This window comes from Spermophilus citellus (genome assembly GCF_964194105.1).
Source record: "Spermophilus citellus genome assembly, chromosome: X".
NCBI classification, from domain to species: domain Eukaryota; kingdom Metazoa; phylum Chordata; class Mammalia; order Rodentia; family Sciuridae; genus Spermophilus; species Spermophilus citellus.
The window spans coordinates 10,859,315-10,874,639 of NC_138190.1; the positions used below are offsets into that span (position 1 = coordinate 10,859,315).

Here is a 15,325-nt window from a genome sequence, read left to right on the forward strand (position 1 = left end):
CGGCCAAATCTTGGGGGTGGGGCGCGCTGGTAAAATGGCAGCGTCCGAGACGATGGTTCCTGAGAAACCTAGGTAAGCTCCGCTTGAGGACATGGGCTGGAGAGAAAAAGGGACGGAGCTGGCCAAAGCTGTCATAGAGGTTGAGCAGGCTGGAAGGAAAAGGGAGCTGGGCCCAAAGAGGGAGCCACCGCGCTCGTTTGGACCCTAACCCTTTCCCTGGCTGTCAACCGTCGTCCGTGGGCTTAGGGAAGCGAGGAGGGGAACAAGTAGCAAATTGGAGAAAAACTGCTATTTGGGTGTGGAGGGATGAGGTAATAGTAGTTGCATGTTCAAAAACACTGGAAGTGCGATTTCTCTCCCAAGCATCCGAGCGGTCTCCTGTAAGTGGGCGCAGAGAAGAGAGGATCCCGGGCAGCGCAGCGGGTGCGGCTGCTAACATTATTGTGTTTATTTTTCGATCTTCCAGTCACAAAAAGTACAGGGCCGCCCTGAAGAAGGAGAAAAGGAAGAAGCGTCGACAGGAACTCGCTCGATTGAGAGACTCAGGTATCAATAGGCTCCCTATCCGGTTTTTCTGGGTATGAAATCGCTCGCTCTATTCCCGCCCAAGTTAGGGCCCCAGTGTCGGAAGTCAAGTACTGCATCTGATGAAGAATTGCTGTGACTGCTGTCTTCCAAGTAAAGCTATGTTAGACCCATTTCACAAACAATGTTAATGCCCGAGAGGGGGAGAGTCATAGTTAATCATCATCAACCGATTTTGTATTTATTAAGTACCTAACAGTACAGGTGCAGGCATCATGAATTGCACAGCTAGCAAAGCTCTTGTAAATAGTTTTTGGTGGCGAATATATTTCTTTGTAAGCCCAGCATGAGTTGAAAGTTTTCATTAGACACTTTGCAAGTTTTCCCCAAACTTATAAGAAACCCTTTGTTTACTCAAATTATTATTATTATTATTGTGGTGGTGGTGCTGGAGATTGAATGAACCCAGGGGTGCTTTACCGCTGAGCTACAACCCCAGACCTTTTTATTTTTTATTTTGAGATAGGGTCTTGCTAAGTTGCTGAGGGTCTCACTAAATTGCTGAGGCTGGCCTGGGACTTGGGATCCTCCTGCATCAGCCGCTTGAGTCACTGCGATTATAGGCACGGGCCACAGTGTCCGGTTTGTAGCATAATTTTAGGTATACAGTTACATATATAATACAATTAGATATATTGTGTTTATATGTATCCTCTCATATATTTTGATTGTACATGTACTGAAAATGCTACACTCAGAACTGTTAATGAACACCTCTGTGGAGTGAGTGAGCTTGTTTGGCAGCAGGGGATGGGGAGTTGAGTAAGCCATTCAACGGATACTTGTATCAACTATATGCAGGCTCTGCCTAATCTGTGGGCATACCTCGATGCAAGTCAGTCATATCTCTGGTCCTTTACATGCATTAGATCTTAATTTAATTGTCTTAATAATTATGTTAGAACTTAGCCTAAATTTTTTGCCTATTTTAATTACAAGTGCTGAAATAAAGTTTACTTAAGAATAAATTATTGTAGTGATCTTGGACTGGGTGAGTCTTTGGTTAGACCTATACTCAATATATGACAGACAAAATCTTTTTCCTTAAAGTTTGTGTTTTTCTGTTACATTTCCTCAAGATAACTTTATCCCCCCCACCCCAATTTCACTTTTTTTCTCTCAAAATTAAATTTTGAATAGAAGATGTATTTAACATTATTTTACCATGTCTTTATTTTAAAATGGTTCCAATGCACAGAAAGTTGAAGAAACAGTACAGTAAATACCTATGAACCCTTCTGCTAGTTTTGTCAATTGTTAACATTTGGCCTTATTTTCTCTCTCTTTTTTACAGATACATATAACATTTTTTCTGAACCCATTACATAGCACTTCACCCCTAAATCCTTAAGCAGAACCACAATACCAAACTTGTACCTATGTAAATGAAGAGTAATTCAATAGTATGCATGGGTCTTATTGAAACTTTCTCAAACGGGGATTGACTGTTTTGAAAATTTCAAGCCAGTTTTCTTGTGGAATGCTTTGCATTCTGGATTAGTTCATTTTCTTGTTATTAGCATCAGGTAATAAATTTTTCTCATTATTAGCATCTTTATGCCAAAATGCTACAGAATGCATATTATAAACTTCTTATTGCATACATCATAAGAGCTATAATGACAGGTTGTTCCACTCTGAGTGAACAGATTGTGCTACTGTAAGTGCACATTTCCCCCTTTATAATTAATCCTCATCTGTGAGATGACATTTTTGAGATGATGTAAATATCCTCATTCCAAGAAACTTTCATCCAATGTTTTTAACATCTTTTTCTGAGTTAAGTAGGAGTTGTAAAAGTGATGATTTTTTCTGCTTCAGTCTTTCTACATTTTTTAGTTGCCATTCTTATGTAAAGATGGATGTTCCTTCTAACATCCCACCACCTTTTTGAGTATCACTAGGGAACCATTGATTAATTTTAAAATTTTGATGTGTTTTCCACTACCATTATTATTATTATTTTGATGGTCACTTTGTACCAAATTTAGGCAATTAAAGCCCTTATTATTAGAAAAGCTTAAAAAATTTTTACCATAAATTTTATAAAGATTATATGTATGTTTTCCCTGAATTATTGACCAAGGATTTGCAATACTCAAAAGTTTAATAAACATTTGAATTTTCTCAGGAGTCTCACAGAAGGAAGAGGAGGAGGAAGAGGAGGAAGCTTTCATTGAAGAACAACAACTAGAAGAAGAGAAGCTGTTGGAAAAAGAGAGGTCAGCACTAAGTGAAATAAAGTGAACTCTGTTATTTTATAGGAGTATTATAAGTCTTTAGTAGCTAGTATGGGTTTGTTTTCTGTATAAAATCTTGTATAAAATGGGTCTTATAAAATACTCTGTATAAACTATTTAAAACTAGCTGATGGGCTAAAATTACATAATATCTTTTTTAAAAATGGAAATATTTTGTACTGTGTTTGCTAATTGATCAATGTTAAAAAATATATAATTAACAAGCATAGGAAGTGAAAGGTCTTTAATAAACAGCACACCCAAAGACAGCCACTACCAAGAAAGAAAATATAAGTATCCTGTACAATTCTCAAATGGCATGATATTTATGCATATTTTTCTATAAATTGCTTTCTTGTTAGACACATAATACATATATTTCATGTTGATACAGGGATCTAATTAGACACATAATACATATATTTCATGTTGATACAGGGATCTAATTCAACCATTTTGATGTCAACACAGTATCCATTGTATGGATGTAGCATAATTTATTCTTTATTCATAATATATAGTTCTCTATTGGTGGACTTTCAGGTTATAATGGATTTTACTATTATATAAAAAGTTGTAATAAGCATTGATGCTTATGTATCCTTGGTAATTGTCCTATTATTTCTTTAGGGAAATACCATGAAATGAAATTGTGATCAAAAGGATAAGTTCATGTAAAATGAAATTGTGATCAAAGGATAAGCAGAGTTGAAAGGGTATACTGGTTTGCAATTTGTATCACTTTCAGCAGTGAATCAAGGTGACTATGTCCCTATATTTTCAGTCACACTACCAGTTTTTTTAAATACTGTAGTAAAAAGTTATATTTCATTGTTTCAAAGGTACATTTCCGAATTAGTAAAATTGAATATATTTATGGGTGTTTAATTTTTTTTGATCAGCACTGGGGATTGAACACAGGACCTTGTGCATACTAGGCAAGCACTCTACCACTGAGCTCCATCCTCAGGCCTTTTTATTTTATTTTTGAGACAAGTTCTCACCAAATTGACCAGGCTGTCCTTGAACTTGAGATCTTCCTGCCTCAGCCTCCCAAGTAGCTGGAATTACAGACATGTGCCATTGTACCTGGCCTTTGTATACATCTTAGATTGCTTAAGTCTTACAGCTTTCTCTTTGGGGATACTTTTTAAAGAATGTATTTTATAAATAATGTTATTACTTGATTAAAGATACTAATTCTTTAACTGTCATGTGTGATATACATTTTTCTCCATCATTGTCAGTCCTAACTTACCTTGTAATTACTTGCTATGATTCAATTTTCATGTTGTCAAATTTCATTATAATATCTGCCCTTGTTGCCTGACTTTAAAAGCTCTCCTCTGTCATGTGATGATGAAAACTTCTATTTTTCTTTTAGTATTTTTTTCAGTGAATAGTTTGTGGTATACACCAATATGAATGTATTTAATGCTATTCAACTGTTCACTTAAAAATGGTTAAAATGGTATATTTTATGGTATGTACTTTTTACCACAATAAAAAGCAAGCATGATTTTTTAAAAAAGAGAATGAACTTTAAGGCATTCTTTAGCTATTTAGCATGATCAGTGGAAGTGTTGCTTGTTTTCTTGTCGTTGATTCCTGTTGTCTACCAAGGTACAGAAGTAGATGGAATTATCAAAATGTCAAAATATGTATGAAATGAAATAGGGAAGTAATTTTTGTTTTCCCACTTGAAATCCATCTTTTAAATCATATACATGTGTCTTTGTTGTCCTTGGATCTTTTGTTTATTCCTATATGAATATGCATACTCTAACTAATGTTGAAAAACAGGGAAATTAATGATAGGAAAGTACCATATGGATTTATGTCCTATTTTAAAGCAGATGAATAGTATATTCAAGTTATTAAATACTAAAATTTTTAACATCTTAATAATGTGGTCCTAAATTTATATACCATTTGGTTCAGTTATATACAATTAATGTGTTTCTTAAGATTCGTAAGTCAGAGTTCTGCACACTAAAACATCTATATGTTTCCCTAAAGCACACATAGGAACATTAAAATATGTAATTCACAGCCTCTACCATAGCTAAAAGATGTGTTCCTGGAATCTGCAGTTAGAAATGGAACATATTTTCCTAGAATATTTGAAACTGTGGTTAGGTCCCCAGGCTAGACATAAAATCATATATAGCACCTAAAGTTGCTGTAGTAATAATAGAACAATTTCTCATGTTCCATTTCTAGTCTACAAAAATCAGTGGGAAAATGAAATCTAAGTTCTAAACACCTGATTAGCAAATAAACTTTGTAAATATAACCCCCTTTTAAGTTAGAAACTTGTAATATCATATATCTGAGACTCTTGCCACTTTAAGATGACATCACTTCTTATAATTAGTCATTTAAAAAAAATCAACTAGACACCATTTTTTTAAACTTCTTTTCATCTTAAAACCAAAAGCTTTCTTTTTTTTTAAAGACATGCTCATAGTGTAATTTTTTTTCCTTTTTTTCAGCAGTTTAGATGTTTCAAGGCAAACCACAAGAATCTCTTAACTGTGTGGAGTAGTAGTCCAAGGTTCATGGCAAACCAGGTTTTCATAGTGCTACAGTCATAGAGTTGCCATTATTTTTAAATGCTTAGAATGGGAAGTATAGTGCTTTCATAATGTGAAAAGCTAAATGTTGCTTCAAAACTTATTACCTACTTGTTTGCACCTAAACATTAGTGTGATTAGCCTAAAGGGGAAGTCATAGTCTTTTTTTTTTTTTTTTTTTTTTTACATAAAAGATGTCATAGTCACACACACTTATGAAACAGAATGAGTGATTGTAGCTTATTACTGTCTAGGAAGATACTTGCTGATAATTAGTCCTTTTTTTTTTTTTTTTTGTAATTGTAAATGGACAGAATGCTTTTATTTGTTTATTTTTATGTGGTGCTGAGGATTGAACCCAGTGCCTCACACATGCTAGGCAAATGCTCTACCACTGAGCCACAGCCCCAACTCCTGATACTTAGTTCTTTTTTTTTTTTTTTAATTGATTGTTCAAAACATTACAGAGCTAGATACTTAGTTCTTGTCCAAATTTTTTAAGATATCTTTTTGTTCTCTTACCCCATTTAACTGCTTTATAGAAAATACATTTCATGATATTTTAATCATTCTCCAAACATGTCTTTTTTATTTCTTTTTGCTATCTTGTGTGTGTGTAGATTAATTCCCATTTATTTGATTACATCATTAATTAATAGGCAAAAATTACATGAGGAATGGTTGCTAAGGGAGCAGAAGGCACAAGAAGAATTCAGAATGAAGAAGGAAAAGGAAGAGGCAGCCAGAAAACGGCAGGAAGAACAAGAGGTACAGTATTAATCAAATAACCAATTAACTAAATAGTTAACCAAAATATCTCTCACTAAGAGTTGCATATCTGGGCTGGGGTTGTAGCTCAGTGGTAGAGTGCTTGCCTAGCATCTGTGAGGCACTGGGTTCAATTCTCAGCACCATATATAAATATAATAAAGGTCCATCAACAACTGAAAAATATATATTAAAAAAAAAAAAAAGAGTTGCATATCTTGCCAGCTATGGTGGTGCATACCTATAATCCCAGCAACTTGGCAGGCTGGGGCAGGAGAATTGCAAGTTCGAGGCCAGCCTCTGCAATCTAGTGAGATCCTGTCTCAAAATAAAAAAATTTAAAAAGGCTGGGGATATAGCTTGGTGATAAAGTATCCCTGGATTCAATCCCTAGTACCAAATATATATATGGTCCTTTTTACCAATATTTTTAGTTTTTCTTTTCATTTATTTGCTCTCCATGTTAAATGTTTTTTTAAAAGTAAGTTTGAAAAGAAATGACCTTTCCTTCTCTTCTTTTTTTTTTCCTTTAAAGAGAAAGTTAAAGGAAGAATGGGAAGAACAGCAGAGAAAAGAGAGAGAAGAGGAGGAGCAGAAGCTGCAGGAGAAGAGAGAAAGAGAGGTGATTCCTGTCACAGGAGGATAGGCGCTGCGTATCTTCTTAGTGTGCACATGTGCTGGGTGATGGGTTTGAAGAAAAAGCTGTGGGCATGTCAGGATTTGGATTTTTTTCTTGTTTCTTGTTTTATTTGTTTGGAAAGGGTCAGACTTTTCGTCTAGAAACACACTAATTTCTTTGTGATGTTCTTCTTTGGGTCATTCAGTGACAGATTCCTTAAATTAATGTTTTCTTTAGCTTTTACCCAGTTTGCCCTTTATACCAGCGATTAGCAAATTTTTTTCCTTAAAGGGCCAGATACTAGTATTTTAGGCTTTGTGGTCTATATGGAACCAGTTCTGCCAGTGTACTCTGAAAACAGCCACAGGTTATATGTAAACAAATGGTTAAGGTGTTCTAGTAAAACATTTCTATAAAACAGTCAGCTGGCTCATGCTTTGTTCTGTGTACCACTCTATAGCAAGTCATGTTTTTTGAGGTTTTATTGTATATGTGTTGACTTCTTTAGAGAATATTTATATTGTTTCCACATTTAGTTCTTAAGAAATTGGACAGCTTATGACACATCAACAAGAATTAGTTGACTTAAAGAAATCAGGAGCTCAAATAATGAGGCATTATTTAAACTTTTTTTTTTTAACTGTTATTAAATCATGACTTTCTAACTTGGGCTTTAAAGATAATTGTAGCTAACACACAGTTGTCATTTAAAAAAATGATAATATGTATGTATGTATGTATTATCTATATTTTCCAGGATTCTTTTTTAAAGATTGACTTGGTTTGTTATGCTGTTATTCCTTAACAGTGTATTTATTTCAAAGATAACACAGCTCATCTTTCCTTGACTGATTCATCAGGATGTATCTTTTTTGGAATATTGCTAAATTTGAATAGAGTCAAATTGGGTAATCAACTTATAATGGGGAAAATACATTTGTTTACATCCTAATCATGTTGGGGTAGAAGCAGCTTCCAATGCCTATATTTTTTGAGTCTCAGGCATTAGTTTCAGTGCAAATTTTTGATACCCTTATTTGAACACTGCTTTTGAGATGAAGCAATATAACATAGTAGGTTTTTAGGGAGGTACAGAAATTATTTGGAGCTTATCATATTTTATAGAGAGAAATCAATTTCTGTCTTAATGGTAGAATATTCTTTTAGGATCAAATAAAAACTAATGCTTTTATGCTTTTGTTTCAAAGGAAGTCTGGTTAAATATTAAAGAGAAGTGGGTCAAATAAAATAAATTCTGAGCATATATGAAGGAATATGGGCTGTGGATATAGCTTAAAAATGGAGCTCAGCAGTAAAGTAGTGTTTACCCACTATGTGTGGGGTTCTGGGAATGATCCCTAGCATGAGGGGAGAACATGCAATGTATGTTTCTGTTGTATACATTTCTGTTGTGTATATGACACTTCTCTGGTGGACAGAAATAGAGCAGTGAAAAAGCACACAGTCTGTTCTCATTGAGGTACTTTTCTAGATGGGGAGTCAGATGATAAGTAAGCAAAACACATAACTTAAAATACAATAAGATAATGTTAAATGCTATAAAGGAAGAAAGCAGAGAGTCATGTGATAGAGTGATGGGGACAGGGGAGTACTTATTTTGATTGCCAGGTTAAGGAAGTCTCTGAAGAGGTAATGTTTGAATTGACACCTGAGTGCAGAGATCTTGGGGAGAAGAGGCTTGGAAGTGAAAAGAAGGGCGGGTACTCAAAACATAGAGACTAAAGAAAAGTGAGTCAGGGTATCCTAAGAAGTCAGGAGGGTACGAAGTCTGATTATGCAAGGCCTTTTGGATTTGAAGGAGTTTGGATTTTATGTTAAGTGTAATCAATGGAAAGACATTAAAAGGATTTTTTTTAAGCCAGAAGTGACTTCATCCCATTTGTAATATTATCTTCAATAGATCATTCTAACTTTTCATACAAAGAATGGGGGATGGTGAACAGTGACCAAGGAAGTGAGAGGGAAACAGTGTAACCAGTTTCAAGGCTGCCATTCCAGATGGGAGACAACAGTGGTTTGGATGAGGGTAGTGCTTTAAAAAGATAAGTTCACAGATTTGGAGTGCTGCGAGGCAGTTAACAGAACTCTAGCTGGCAGATTGAATGGGAGAGAAAGAGAAGAAAAGTGAGGGGAATTCACGTCCTATTTTTAGTTTTTGTTTAGTTTAGTTTTCAAGTCCTAGTTTTAGTTTTTTTTGTTTGAACAGATGGGCAAATGGCAGCACCAGTTAGTGAGAGGGATATTTAGGTAGGTGGGTGGGGGAGGACAACCAGTTCTTTTTGGGGTCTAGCATGTAGCATATGGCTCTGAGTTCAATCCCTAGCAGGAGGGGTGGGTAGACCTCTGTTGTGAGCCTTTTAAGTTACCAAGGACTCTTCCATGACCAGGTAGGTATCAAGTAAGCAGCTAGATACATAAGTCTTATGTATTGCTTTAAGGAGCTAGTAAAGAAATGTCTGTAGAACATAATTTAAAACTTCTTCAAATATCAATTAGGTAGAAATTTACTGGTCATAGTTTAGCTTCTGTTAAATATTTATAATGTTTTACCTAGTATTGTATTTTATAATATTCATTAATAAATTATCTTAAAAGCTAGAAGGTGATATAGATACTCAAATATACTAAATAATACTGTTACTGAAACTATTATATTTTAAACCTTTTTCAATCTGATCTAGTCAGTTTTCTATTTGAATAAAAATTCTAAGCTATATCTCCTTTGAAAGCTTTTCAGAAGATTTGTGCTTAGAAAGAAAATCAAAACCTAAAACCACATGTATGTAGGTAGGTGTGTGTGTATGTGTATGTGTGTGTGTGTTTTAATTGTTACACATTAGATTCTTAACCAGAGAAACCAGATGTGACTTACCTGACTTCCAGGTTTTCATTAGTCCTATGTTTGCACCATTTATAGGAAGCTGTGCAGAAGATGCTGGATCAGGCTGAAAATGAGGTATTTTCATAACCTTTCATTAAGAATTTGAGATCAGTTTATATTTCATTAGAAACAATAATTTCAGTAATATTAGTTTGGTGGTAGGCTATTTAGATCACACCTGGATAACTGGAATCACTTTTGTGGCATTTTAGTGTATATGGCAATAAGTTTATTAATGAACAAAAACAAGTGGTATTGAATCACCCTATGAACTGTACTTATTTTGAGTCCTTAAGTGTGTATAAACAACATCACATACTGTTAGCCTCAAATGGTCAGTTTACCTTGATTGAGAGTAACTTTTACTTTTCTCATGTTGGCTCCGTAAGTCTTTGGGTCCTCTTCAGAATAGATGAACAGAAAGGAAACCTGGTAGCAGTAGTGATACCTGATCAAGCAAAGTGACTGGGCAGCAGAGAAATTTATAACTTAAATATGAATGATTTTAACTGAAAACATTTTAATTTTTGATGGAAGCATTTGAATATTTTTGGAAACATTGAGTCTTTCATGGGTTTTTATACCACAAGTAAAGTTATGGTTATTTTCAACAGCTGGAAAATGGTACCACCTGGCAGAACCCAGAACCACCAGCAGATTTAAGAATAATGGAGAAAGATCGTGCCAATTGTCCATTCTACAGTAAAACAGGAGCTTGCAGATTTGGAGATAGGTAACATATTTTGCTTTATCATGTCAGAATGAAGTGATTCAAAATGGGAGGTTTTTGAGTACTCCTTTGGGGGAGAGGCTCAATTTGAAATCATCAGGCCTCTGCTGCTTTTTTACTGACTCTGTCTCCCAAGCTGGTCATCCTCTGTACCCACCCTCTTCCCTAGGTGGGCTGAGCAGGGTGTGTCCTTTGTATTCTCTCTTTAACCTTTTGTTCTTGGTTTCTTCCTGTGCTCATGTGAGTCCACAGTGAACAACTTGGACAGGGAAATGATTGGAGCAGCTGGCCTTTATCTTTTGAATGGTAAATACTGTGCCCAAAATAGGCTTTTAAAACTTGACATGAGTAAAGGGACTCAGAAACAGACTCCTGGGTTCAAAAACTGGCTTCAGTAGCCTTCTCTTCAGAAACGTTATTTAAATAGTCTGTGATTTAATTCCCCTCATGTGTGAAATGGGGTAGAAACACAGTATCATCCTTCTGAGGGGGCTGTGAGGCCGGAAAGAGTGAAGGAGTGAATGTCTGGCAAGCGCAAGGGACCACAGAGAGCAATGGTGTTCTCTGGTGTTTTCATTATTGCTACTGTTGCCATCATTCTCTGATACATTCTTGCTCCTTGCCTCTTTTGGGATAATGATTTTGAAACAAGACATTCATTCATGTGGAAACCTAATGTTGATCTTTTCAGTCATTTAGCAAACATTTAAACACCTATCTTATGCCAGGTAATGGTGATTTTTGTAATTTGGCTTATTTATGAATGAACAACTCCAAATTTCTAAGGGTGAATGAGTCCATCTGAAGCAAAATCTAATTATTTCTGTATATTCATCCTGTGGAAGAGAAGATCTAATGTCTTAATGTCTTATTAATCCCTAAAAAGGGATATGAGTAGGGAAATTCATATGTATTTAATAAATATCTATATGTTGTCTCAGGTTTTTTTTTTTTTTGACTCATAAAATTGTCCATGGCCTGAGCCCCCCACCCTCCTGCCTCTTTGAAAATATGAGCTTTCTCTAGCTTTGTCTTTCTTTCTTTCTTTCTTTCTTTCTTTCTTTCTTTCTTTCTTTCTTTCTTTCTTTCTTTCTTTTGTTTTAATTTAAGCCTTCACACCATTTTTCATTTTTTAAGATTAATGGTTCTCCAACCCTGGATGCATATTAGAATCATCTAGGAAGCTTTCAAAACTTATGTCTCCCACCTCAAATTGAATAATTCAGAATCTTAGAGACTCAAATGGCCTTAGTTTTGAAATGTCCTCATGTGTTTCTAATGTGCCCTGGGATTGATGTCCAATATGTAACTCCCTTTATATTTTATGGCTGGGATTGTAGATGCCAAGAATACCTATAAAAGGACTCACAGGATCTGATATCTAGTAGAAAACCTCCTCTTGAGGAACTAGGGACTAAGGAGACTTTGTTCCCTTTGGTATCTTTAGAAGCATTTCCCATATGTACATTTAATCTTATCAAGAAACAGTAATAGGGCTGGGGATGTGGCCAGTGGTAGAGCGCTTGCCTAGCACATGTGAGGCACTGGGTTCAATCCTTAGCACCACATAAAAATAAGTAAAATAAAGGTATTGTGTCCATCTACAATTAAAAATTAAAAAAAGAAACAGTAATAATTATTATACAACAATTCCTACCAAAGAAAAACATACAGCAAAATACCTTTGTTGAGACAACTGAGTCAATTTGAATTCACATATATGTGGGTAGTTGAACCAAGTGGTCTTTTCCAGCCCCAGGATCCCTTGTTATATATATATTTTAAAAATATATATATATATATTTTTTAGTTGTAGTTGAACATAATACTTTTATTTATTTATTTATTTTTACTTTATTTGTTTATTTCTATGTGATGCTGAGGATTGAACCCAGGGCCTTACATACGCCAGGCTACCACTGAGACACTACTCCAGCCCCTTATTTATTTATTTCTATGTGGTGCTGAGGATCGAACCCAGCTCCTTGCACATGCTAGGCCAGTGCTACCACTGAGCCACAATCCTAGCCCTTGTTATATATCTTTAACACTTCTTTGAAATTTGAGACTTAAGGAAGCCTGAATCTGGATTCTTCTTCTGTTGGACCTAAGTGAGAGAAGGGGCAATGTCTTAAATGGTTGACACCCACTTCTTTGAGGAAAGGGGAGTGGCCTATTAGACTCTGATCCCATCTGAGAGTCATTTCAAGGAAATATGCACTGTAGTCACATTAGTTTGTGACCAATTTTCTTTTTCCTTTCTTGTGGTAGTAAAGATTGAACCTGGGGTATTTTACCACTGAGCTACATCCCTGGCCATTTAAAAAAAATTTTTTTTAATGGTGATATTTAAAAAAAAAAATCTTCTATTTATTTATTTTTATGTGGTGCTGAGGATCGAACCCAGTGCCTCATGCATGCGAGGCAAGCACTCCACCACTGAGCTACAACCCCAGCCCAGCCCTTTTAATTTTGATATTTATTTTAATATTTTATTTTGAATTGCTGAGGCTGGCCTCAAACTTTAAATCCTCCTGCCTCCAGAGTTGCTTGTATTACAGGTGTGCACCACTGCACCTAGCAGTTTGTGACCACTTCTTTCTGTTTTCATAGGCTATGAAATTTCACTACTATAATTATCAAAATATGAGAGTGATTCAGGTATTTGCATTGTTTAAATGATGAGTTGTGACACAAAATTCTGTAAAATTAGCAGTTAGGAAACCTAGCCCCATTGCTTCAGACAAGTACATTGTCCCCTTTTACAGAGAGCCTTGGTGATTTGCTTCAGTTGATATAGCTGTTCTTTTCTTTAAGATTTGTCAGATTGTCACAGAAACACTTCCTTAACCTAAACATTTCTTTGGTTGTTTTTGTAATTAGTACGGAATCCAATTAGAACATTTCTAGAACTGACGTTTTTTTTCAAATGACAACTCCTTTGAAAGGAATTTTATTGTTTTCTTCTTAAAACAACATAATCACTGAGGAATTATTTACACCCCACCTACTTCCAGAAGTGATTTAAAGAAGGCTCATGATCAACTACATTAAGTTAAATTAAATAAAGGAAATTGAAAGCAAGGGAAGGAGGGGAAAGTGAGTTATTGTGAATGTATGATGCTTCTGACTCTGGATTTTAATGCATCCCATGCAGATACTAAGCTGTATGTTTCTTACTAAAAAAGAAGAATGAATGGTATCTCTGGAAAGACAAAATTTTCTTGGCACCCGATTCTTTTTTTTTTTTTTTTTAATTTTTAGTTGTATATTGACATGATACCTTTATTTTATTTATTGATGTGGTGCTCAGGATCGAACCCCATGCCCCACATATGTAAGGTAAGTGCTCTATCACAGAGCCACAACCCCAACCCTTGGTGAAAGAATTCCCCACGCAAAGACACTTCGCCGGGAGAATTCCAATTTTATTGCAAAAAGCTGTGTGCTTATATAGAACTACAGGGGAGATGGCAGGGCTTAGACAAATGGCAGGCCGCCATTTGGCAAGTTCTTCCAGATATCAGCTCCCGCGCCCAGGAATTAGTTCTCATTGGGGCTGAGGTTCCCGCCAGCGAGGTTTGAAATTGGCGCCGGCGGGAGAGTTCACAAAGGCGGGAACTTTTTGTGCCACTGCAGAGAAGAAGAAGGTAGGAAGAAGAAGTCCTTAGGCGCCATGTTGGGGTTTTTTCTCTGGGGTACGGCTGCCAGTTTATACTTTTCCCAACACTTGGCACCTGATTCTAAATGTGTCTCCCATGGAATCTTGGATAAAGGCATTAGATAGGAAGATGGACAGTAACTTTGATAAATTTTTTTTTAACACAATGCCTTTATTTATTTATTTTTTTATGTGGTGCTGAGGATGGAACCCCAGTCCTGCCCGTGCTAGGCGAGCGCTCTACCGCTGAGCCACAAACCCAGCCCCAAATTTTTTATTTTTATTTTATTTAATTAATTAATTTATTTGTTTATTTTTTTTTTTTGGTGGTGCTGGGGCCTTGTGCATGTGAGGTAAGTACTCTACCAACTGAGCTATATACCCAGCCCTGATAGAAGTTTTATAACAGTAGATGTATAGTTTTCATGAGAATGTTTCTTACAGTGACCTTTGCTAAATGATTACAGCCCACCTTTCACATGCAGCATAGTGATTCTATGAAAGACAAAGGTTGTGAGCACCAGAAATGCTCCCTTGAGATAAGGAAAAAGAAGAATAGTCAGTTAGTTGTTCCTGAGGGGTCCATTAGATACCCACACAATTTATTGGCATCCTTGGGCTAAATAATGTTCAACTCTGTGTTTTTGTGGCAGTTTGACTTGATTCAGGTATCAGTATCATGGGTAAATAGCATGCCAAATCTGGCTAATCATCAGGACCTGCTGAGGTGGTATTTCGAAAATATGGGTTCTCTACCCCTTGAGCTCTGGGGCAGACTGGAGAAATCTCTCTTTCAAGTAATTCTGAGAACCATACAGCCTTGGTACTACAGCATTAAACTCCTTCCTACATATTAGCTTTTTTAGCTGACCTTTCTGTGGGTGGTCTAGGGCTGCCTTTTGAATACCCTCAGATTGTAATGACTGTCTCCAGGCCAAGCTGGGATTTTCCCTAGACAGGGACTTTGGCTCTGTTCTAAAACTGATGAATGTTCATTTGACACCCTGGGAACTAAGGCCAGTTTTATTCAGATCTAACAACCCCGTCAGCAGAATTTTAACCTCGTTAAGTTGTTTCCTTGTCTAATTCCCTCTATATGTGCTTCACACTTATAAAATTTAATTCACCACAAACATTGCTGGCCAGGTTGAATCCTTGCTCTTAGTGCTGTCAGTAGCAGTACTTGGGAATATGGATCTAATTACAAGGTCTCTAATTGAATAATCAAGAAGGTCATTTGGAAT

General features: G+C 35.9%; 1 protein-coding gene across 1 annotated transcript in view; it reads left to right on the forward strand.

Annotated features, from left to right (window-relative positions):
* Nucleotides 1-15,325, forward strand: part of ZRSR2 (zinc finger CCCH-type, RNA binding motif and serine/arginine rich 2) — a 28,359-nt gene continuing 13,034 nt past the window's right edge. Inside the window, exons 1-7 of the mRNA XM_081278346.1 lie at nucleotides 1-72; nucleotides 467-546; nucleotides 2,717-2,807; nucleotides 6,061-6,169; nucleotides 6,705-6,791; nucleotides 9,727-9,765; nucleotides 10,305-10,423. Of these exons, the coding sequence (XP_081134472.1) occupies nucleotides 35-72; nucleotides 467-546; nucleotides 2,717-2,807; nucleotides 6,061-6,169; nucleotides 6,705-6,791; nucleotides 9,727-9,765; nucleotides 10,305-10,423 (563 nt within the window). The 5' untranslated portion in view covers nucleotides 1-34. The remainder of the gene's footprint in view (nucleotides 73-466; nucleotides 547-2,716; nucleotides 2,808-6,060; nucleotides 6,170-6,704; nucleotides 6,792-9,726; nucleotides 9,766-10,304; nucleotides 10,424-15,325) is intronic.